The 9768-nt window shown below is 38.2% G+C and overlaps 1 protein-coding gene across 1 annotated transcript; it reads right to left on the reverse strand.

Moving 5' to 3' along the window:
* Nucleotides 1-318: 318 nt before the first annotated feature.
* LOC104959640 (lysyl oxidase homolog 2B) lies at nt 319-9274 on the reverse strand (the record flags this gene model as incomplete). The annotated part of the gene is made up of 3 exons (XM_010787542.1): nt 9182-9274; nt 3015-3182; nt 319-484 (listed from the first exon to the last, which is right to left on the reverse strand). Coding segments are annotated over exons 1-3 (427 nt in total), but the record flags the coding sequence as incomplete, so codon positions are not given.
* Nucleotides 9275-9768: the final 494 nt, after the last annotated feature.

The following is a 9768-nucleotide window of genomic DNA, read 5'->3' on the forward strand; positions in this document are numbered from 1 at the left end:
AGGTGGGGAAATGGTTCTGGAATTTTAGTGGAAGTGTGTGTACTTATATACAGTCTGTGTACTTATATACAGTGTGTGCACATACAGTTTTTACTTATATTCACTGTTTACAGTGTGTACTTATATACAGTCTGTGTACTTATATATAGTCTGTGTACTTATATATAGTGTGTGTACATATATACAGTGTATAGTGCAGGACACTGAGGGGGAAATGGTTCTGTCACTGGCGATACACCTGGCATTAATCATCGGTTTAGTTCTTAGTATTATATTATTATGTTGACTACTAAATAAAATAAAGTGTAGTGATCTTACTCTCTGAGCAGGAGACCCCGGCGGCGTTGCGGCCCCCCCCCTTGGAGCAGCTGAGGTGGGCCCCGTGGTGCAGGCAGTGGTTCAGAGACATCTCAGTGCCGGAGCATCGGACCCCGCTCATCACCACAGAGTCAGCACTCACATCGCCCGGCCAGTACCACGTCTCCTGAGGGGTGGGGGGGAGAAAATACAAATTAAAAAAGAATCTATTGATCTCAATCTGGGACTAATACATTAAATAAAATAAAATAAACATCAGGGAAAACCAAATGGGGGGAGAGAACCGGGTCAAACCATCACGTATCATGAACACTTGTGGAAGCATCAAGTTTCAAGGCTTTATTGTCATGTGCACAGCAGCTACAGTGCAGATATGGCAATGTGTTGTGATTTTAAAAAGGTGTCTGTTATCATCTGGCTGAGGACAACAGCTGGAAATGAGCAATGTTGGCTGAAGCTAATGGCCCATTTAGTGTTTGTTGTGACAGGTGATCAATCGGGACTGTCCACGACACTGTAAACAAATAAACTAAACAAATATATTACATTTTAAATGTTCCATGAATAATTGTGAAGAAAGGTGATTCCCTGCTTTGACCACTAGAGGGCGGACTTTACCTTTTTATACCAGGGTCACCTGAGGCCGGGGCCACTCGTGTTCAAAACAAGTCATTTCCTAAAGTCAAAGTAATTGTTCAGAAACTGTTTATGTGCGAGATTTGGGAGTTTTAGAAATACTACAGAACCGGGTCAAACCGACACCTAAAGTTAGTCTGAAATTGATATTTATTTTATATTTTAAACACTATATGGGGGGGACAGAACCGGGTCAAACCTACACATCTGATATCATGAACACAAGTGGAAGCATCAAGGAGTCAAAGAGAAACACTGAGGCGACACAATTTTGGGAAATCCCAGATTATTGATATTTACTTTCTTTTACAGAAAGATGCTGCATTCATGTGCTGAAGGAATAATGGGAAATACGAGTTCCAGACTGTGAAATGTGATCGGAATTGATATTTATTTTAAATGTTTAAACTATATATATAGAAGAGCTCTGAGCTTTCCAACACCTATTCAAGTTTATTTAGTTATCAGATGTCTTACAACAAATATTTTAGGAATTGTATATGAAAGTAAAAGTACAAATGGAATGACTTTGAATTGAAGTAGGGTGATTCTGTGCTTCGACCACTATAGGACGGACCTTACCTTTTTATATCAGGGTCACATGAGACTTGAGTCCAAAACAAATAATGAAGTTATTTCCAATGAACTTCCTAAAGTCAAAGTAATTATTCAGAATCTGTTGATGGTCGAGATTTGGGAGATTTAGAAATATTACAGAACCGGGTCAAACCAACACGTCTGATATTATGAAGACTTCAAGCTTCAAGGAGTCAAAGACAAACACAATATTTCTTAACTTTGGGAAACAGAAAGATGCTGCATTCGTGTGCTGAAGGAATAATGGGAAATAGGGGTTCCCGACGACTGTGAAATGTATATTTATTTATTTTTACATTTTAAACTTCATATAGTAGGGCTCTGAGCTTTCCAACACCTATTCTAGTTCATTTTGTTATCAGATGTTACAAAAAAACATTTTAGGAATTGTATTTCATTAACAAATTCACCAATCGAACAAAATTCATTCATACGTAAAAGTCCTGCAAATATTACAATGTAACTCCAGATAAATTTAGGAGGTAAAATGTACTTCCTTGTTATGCAAATCAATCCATTTGAAGCTTGTTTTTTATTACAGAAATTACATTTTTTAAGTACCATGAATAATTGTGAACAAAGGTGATTCTCCACTTTGACCACTAGATGGTGAACTTTACCTTTTCATATCAGGGTCACATGAGACTGGGGCGACTTGTGTGCAAAACAAATTATGAAGTTATTTCCAATTAACTTCCTAAAGTCAAAGTAATTAGACAGAAACTGATCATGGTCCAGATTTGGGAGATTTAGAAAATACTAATTTGACCTGAAGTGAAATCAAAATGTCTCGAACTGGGACTTCTGTGTTAAAATAGTTCTCTATCTGTTTTTTTAATTTTAGTTTTACCTTTATGTATACACCACGACATCAAGTCAAATTCCTCATACGTGTCAACCTACCTTCTGATTTCTTGTGATTGAGAGGTGTTATTGATCTGGAGAGAACATGAATCCCCTCCCCTGATTGGTTGTAGTACAAATACTTTGTAACTGTACTTAAGTACATTTTTCTGGTATCAGTACTTTACTCCACTACTTATTTTTCTGAATACTTCAGGCTGGTTCCTTTAGTTTGAATGTGTGTTTGGTGGCGTGATCATTATTATTTAGAGTCATTGCGTGCTATTGATTTGAACCACGACTCCGTGTATCCCATCATTTCCTGGTCCTTCTCTAAGAAGAGGCGGACCCAATGGAAATGTTGTCATGTTGCCGTTGTTCAGCATGGAAACCATCCCCTGTGTGCCTTGGAATGACATATTGTTCTATTAATATAAAGGGAGGTCAGGTACTCTTTAAAACAGCTGCTAGTTATGGGTACTTTTTACTGAAGTACATTTCAAAGACCATACTCCTTTACTTTTACTTGAGTAAAGAAGTTTAGTCAGTACTTCTACTTTCACCAGAGTATTTTTAAACACGAGTTTGTGTGTACTTGAGTAAAGGATGTGTGAGGGTACCTGGAAGGCGTTGCTGGCGAACCCGAGTCCCAGCGTCCTGCAGACCACCATGGCCTCCATCGTGCCCCAGCCCTCGCTGCACACCGTGCCCCAGACCAGGGACCCGTTCCTCTCCATCAGGACCTCCACCCGGCCCTCGAAGGGGTTTCTGCCCCCGCTGAGACGCAGCTGGGAGAAAACAACACAAAGGTCTCCTATTATACTGTTTTTAGGCAAATATTATAGGTCTCAGATATATACAAATATATAAAAAACATGTCTATGAAGTGCTCAAAATACCAAACAGATCATCCATTCTAGCCTCAAACCCCTCTATTTTGTTGCATGTGTAAAAGTTTGTTAATTTATTTTGAGCAACTCATCAAACTGTGAAGGAAAGAAAACAAGTTAAAAATGTCTGTTTAAGGCGTCTCGTGGCTTGATAGAGAATAAGAAAAGAAGCCACAATAGTGTTTAACTTGCTGCAGTGTTTGCACCTCTATAAGCACTCATTCCTGCCTACAGTATGTCCATTGAGCTTCTTAACACTCACATGTGATGTAATATACTTTTAAATGTTGACCATGAGGGTTGTGCAACAGGTCGCCATTGTCAGTAGGTGCATGAGTGATGATATGTGTATGTATTTCAATGTTTATTATGTTTGTATATGTACATGTATGCAGTGGCGTACCATGGGGCTTTAGACAGGGCCTTCAGTCAACAATTGAAAAGCACATACAGTACACACACTTTACACGTCTCTGTTCCAGCCACCGCAGCCATGATCAGATGATGCGCACATTATGCCAAACAGCCTCCCAACAATACGACAGCTGATCAACAATCACAACAGCTGGTCAACAATCACAACAGCTGGTCAACAATCACAACAGCTGGTCAACAACCACAACAGCTGATCAACAGTCAACACAGTCAGCTAGATAAGGGTTCAAAGCAGACGACATGTCCCAACATTGATCAATGAAGTCATATATTATTAAACTTGTGTCATCGTGCACTCTCACGTCGCTCTAAATGACCCGAATAGTAACGTGCTCACTTGTAAATAAAGTCGATGCTACGAAGGAAGTTCGACGACAGAAGTCTTAGCTCAGGACGCTGTCATTGAACTACAACATCTGATTGGCTGATGAATCTGTCAACAATGCTTATTACCAATCAAATGTGTTGTCTTTCAACAACAGGCTAGCAGTATCTGTTGTGCCCCCGCCAACTAAAATAACTGTGAAGTTACTTTTTTGATGTAGGAAATTCCAGTTCAGCCTCAACAACACCTCACTTCATTTAGTAATGTTGAGGATATTATACTATTAAAACGTATAACTAAATATTAATGAAAAACATTTTCCACTCACTTTATTGTATTGGTTAGAGGGCCAGCAGAGAAGGCCCTGCTGACGGCACACCCATACTTGTCAACCCTCCCGATTTCATTGCCCTCTCCCGGTTTCCTCCCGGGGTCATATTTCTCCCGCATTTCTCCCGATTTCTGACTAAATCAGATTTACTCAGGACTGTTTCTACTCGGACTTTAATACAGCTACACCATTGTTTGGTTTCCATGGTAGCGCGTCTCTTTAGTAGCGCGTGCAACTGAAATTCTGAGAGGGTGAGGCAGATAGTCACAGAAAACAGAACAAGAATCAACAACTCTACTCTCTGCTCACTCCTTTCCTATAATACAGGTCCAGCCCAAACATATGCTCCATCAAGACAGTGCACTTACAACTACAATAAGCATGTTAATGTTAATTAACACGCCACGGTCTGACCACACGGTTGAGACGCCACAATCAATTCTGAAGAGCCCGTCCTCTCGTATGAGGTTTTAACTAGTTTCGCTAAGGCTAATCAACATTCTTCATTAGATAGAATAAACAGATGTGTTGTCGCTTATGGCTCGGTGTCATCTACACCCCGAGAAGGATGTGTTCCAGGTGTCCCACAACAATAACTATCTCTGACCGAGAGCTGCCCGGTCACAAACTGGTAACAACTCGCTAGGGCAGCCCCTCCTCAGGGGAGATAACGGCTGCTCGAGGCTGGAGCATCTGCGTCAGAGGGTGAAAGAGGACACTAGGGCTAATGATTCCCTAACACATACAACATTTTAAAATCTCTATATTTGTTGTCAAACACAGTTCACACAGTGCTTTATGAGAGTTTGCTATACTTCTAGTCCTAAAGTGCGTTTCGGTTGATTATAATTATATTTTTGGATGCGGTACTTGCTTGTAAAGCGCGTTTGAGCACCAGGAAAAGCATAATATAAATAACATGTTTTGTTAATATTTAAATCTAAAAAGAGGGATGTTTTTTCTCTCAGGAACGCCAACAAGGCTGTAGACTTAATTTTATTTTAATAAGAGGACAAAGTGAAGCTCACATTGTGATTTAGGATTATTTTACTTGTATTAATGATATATATTAATAATAATGAATAAAGAAAAAAGTAATAGTCAAATAATAAAAATGATGATAATAACAATAAGTACATTCATAATATTAAGAATAAATAATAATATTAATAGTATTGATTACGTGTCATCAGCTTGATTACTCCTACAGTATATAAACTAATATACGTTATAATAATTGAGAACATGAGCCTATGGACAGTAAATTAAGAATCTATAAGTTACCAGGTAAATCATATTAAACCAGTTTGATGAAAGTGTGTTTTTAGCCGAATTTCACACTAAATCTCTGGACGCAATTTAGTTTTTTGCTGACAAACAAAAACACCATCTGTTCATAAGTACTTTACATTTATTCATTAACGTTATTACTTCTCGTTTAAAGCCCTGTTTCTCCTCCTCGTCTCACATGTCAGGTTCGGATCAACTCGTTTCTATCTTAGGACGTCCATGTTTATCCAGGACATTTATCTGCTCTGGGCTTTGTAACTGAGGCCGCGTTAATGCCTCAAAGCACCACAACGGATAAATATAGACCCAGAGATGGAGGTCCAGACAACTGGGCTGCAAATAACACCAAGAAATGATGGGATGGATTGTCCAGGATATTACTTTCAAAAGAGAATTACTTGTTTATTGTAGTGCCACCAACAGGTCAAAGTGTTACTCTAAACTATTCTGCATTAAACTATTACTATACATCCCATTCTTACCAATAGTATTAGTACACTATAGTTCTGCTTATGGTTAGATATGTTAGTACAATGCCTACAAACCTGGGATCAGAAAAGTATTATAAAGTATTTCTGGATATGAATCATAACAACTTCTAAAACTGATAACCATTGTTTACAATTGTATTTTCTTATTTTTACTATACAGTTTTTAGGGTTCTGCTATTTGTATTACCACCAGGAATGTATTGGTAATGTATAGTTTGTTAGTTTTTGTTCATAATAGATATATAATGTGAGGTTTTTTCATGAGGACCACAGGAATATTAGCCTAGCTGCTACCATGTTTTTTGCTAATGGGAGGCTAATGCTAACATGCTGTTAGTTTACAAGTTAACTATAAGGCTTAATTTTAACACATTCACTCACTAAATGCAGTTATGCTAACATGCTGTTAGTTTCATGGTAACTTTAAATGTTACATTTGAGTATATTTACTCACTAAATGAAGGCATAGTAACATGATAAATGTTACATGCTAAACGCTAGCACATAGCATAATAACATGCTAAATTAGCAAGTCAGCTTTCAGACTTAACCATGACAACTTTGTTTCAGTTTCATTCTCAGATAATTTCCTTTGTACAAATTACTGACACACACACACACACACACACACACACACACACACACACACACACACACACACACACACACACACACAACAATTAGCTTTACATGTTGCAGCAATACCATCAAAAAGTTACTGCCACAACAACCAGTAGTACAACAAAATCAGGCCAACCTTACAAACCGCCAACTCAACCCTGACCCCATAACTATTTAATGTACTTCGTTGTTGCTTTAAACACTTACAATTTATAATGTAATGTTTCTTTACCACCAAATATTTGGAACCATTTACTATTAACTAGAAATGTAGTGCAGCAAAAAAGTAGTGGAGTATAAAGAAGCACTGTAGATAATGAAGTATAGAAGTATCTTAAAAATGATACTGAAGTACAGTGCCTGAATAAGTGTACTTAGTTATTTGATACGACATCCATCTATATGAACTTGACTTCCCCTGTTGTGAGAGTCCGGATAGTGATGGCGTGATGGATTAAAAATCTATTCCCGGAGCCTCAGCTGTTCCCAACATCTTCATTATGTTGACAAAATAAATGACAGCGGGCTCGTCTTAAAAGAAGAGACTCGGCGCAAGAATCCCAAAACACATTTCTGCCTCGGGAACAAATGGCCGTCATCTGTGAACCAGCAACAGGTGGAGGGTCTCCGGGGCTCTCGGGGTATTTTAGGACCCTCCAAACTCAAGGGGCCATAACAACACGTTGGCTTCGGAGCTGGGATAATATCACGGTTAAATATAGGGTGTGGTTTTTGTTCTTAAGTAACTGGAGTTAGGGATTGTCTCCGGAGGCTTCGAAGAAACACGAAGCCGAGACGTTACGGTGAAACTAACTCGGGATGACCTCAGAACAGTTCATTCACTTCACACTGACTGAAGTACAGACACGAGGGTACAATGGCATCTACATTTAAAACCCCCGGGCTTAAAGGAGTATCTAAAAAAAGAAAAGATATCGGTAAGAAAAGTTCATGTTGAGGTTCATGACGTAACGGAAAACCAGAGAAAAAGCTTCTATGTTTTCAAAAAAACTGTTAATTGTTGGAGACTTGATTACAAACAAAAAGAAGACTTGTGGTGGATAAATATCTAGATCTTTACTTAAATAAAAGTATTACTACTTAAGCAAAAAAACCTCTCCGAAAGACGTACTCGTGTAAAAGTAAACAAGCCTCAAAATGTACTCTGGATTCAAAATGATCAAATTATTATTGATATATTCAAGGAAGCAGCATTTTATTGTAAACAAAGTAGGGATCATTTTAAATATTTAAAATGACATTAGTAGTTTAACTCCTTAGAGAGCAGAATATATAGGTGTTACACTTTATTTATAGAGATTATTTCTTCAACAGGATGGTTTTTAAACTAATCTTGCATGTTAAATCTTGACCGGGAACATATATATCTTGTCTTTTTAGGCTGCTGCAACACAAAAATGTCCCAAATTGGGATCAATAAAGTACTTCTTATCTTATCATACATCTATGAGTCTACCGATTCACTTTCAGATAGAGTAGTTGAGTATAAAATGGAAATAAAAGACCCTCAAATTGTGTTTCAACCACTAAAGTTTACACCATGTTTCCCTCCGAAGACTGAACTGAATACCTCGCAAGTTATCTGTAAAATGCAACCAAAATAAATATGGTACGTGCCTTTTATTTCCATATAACCTACAAGAGTTATACTTAAAATAAAACGTGAAACTGTGAAGAAGAATGGTACAAAAGTAGATTTACTGTCCTCCATTTAGTTTGGTTTAGCGTCTCCATAGAAAATATCGGAAAAACGTTGGTAATGTGCAAGTTAAATATTAAAAACTCAAAATGGTATACGTTAAAGTCTCGTAAACTAAAAGCTACAAGAGTTATACTTGTAAAAATGCCAAATGAAACTTGTAATTTCGAAGACATGAGTACATTTACTGTCCTCCACTTAATTTGGTTTCAAAATTGAAAATACTCAAAATAGTGCTTCGTTAAAGTCTTAAACTAAAGTTTACACCAGATTTTTTCTCCTCAAAGTCTGAAAACTGTCAGCAATTATTACAAGAGAAAACATAAACATAAAAAAAATATATAAGTACATTTACTGTTTTCTCCAAGGAGCAGAATGGAAAGACTTTGGGAAAGTTATGAGTAAAACAAATCAAACCCCTGACTGAAATTGTTTTCTTAAAGATATATCAAAAATCTAAATGTTATTGCCATTAAACCTTCAAGAGAGAAAAGAGAGATACCTAAAATGAGCAGAAGTAGAAGCTTCTGTATCTCCGTAGCCTTGTTTGTTAAATAAAGTGTTGGCGTCGCTTTAACATCTGAATGTGTGCGGAGAAAACGGGCTAAATTTAACGCTCGGGGATTAAAGTTCCTGCAGATTATCTTAAAGTTACAGCAAAATAACTGAATGTTATATACATACAGCCAGTGGTGGTTCTAGAGTCTGTGGGGGCCCTAGGAAAACATTCCCTGGGGGCCCCTCGAACCAGCTTTCATCCCCACGCACAGCCGACATGTCGTTGCAGTAAATGAAAGGGTGTTTCATGTTGTCGTTGCTGTGGACCTTCTTAATCTACCTTCTTTGGGGGCCCCCTTCTGGTGCGGGGCCCCCTTCTGGTCCGGGGCCCCAAGCAGTTGACTGCCTTGCCTGTTCGCAAGCGGCGCCCCTGGCCATGTGGTCACTGATCTCTGGGAACACCGGGGAGTTATAGATATCCCAGTGTTACTGGTTTATAAAACATTGAATGGTTTAGGCCCAAAATACATTTCTGATCTAAATGATGAACCATCCAGATCTCTCAGGACTTCTGGTCTGCTTTCTGTCCCCAGAGTCAGAACTAAACATGGAGAAGTTCAGTTATTATGCTCCAAACATCTGGAACAAACTCCCAGAAACCTGCAGGTCCGCTGCAACTCTGACTACTTTTAAATCCAGGCTGAAGACTTTTCTCTTTGCCGCTGATTTTAATTGAGCTGTAACTTTTATTCATGTACTTTGCTTTTTTATTA

This window comes from Notothenia coriiceps, unplaced genomic scaffold, assembly GCF_000735185.1.
Source record: "Notothenia coriiceps isolate Sejong01 unplaced genomic scaffold, NC01 NC01_scaffold00030638, whole genome shotgun sequence".
In the NCBI taxonomy this organism is placed as follows: domain Eukaryota; kingdom Metazoa; phylum Chordata; class Actinopteri; order Perciformes; family Nototheniidae; genus Notothenia; species Notothenia coriiceps.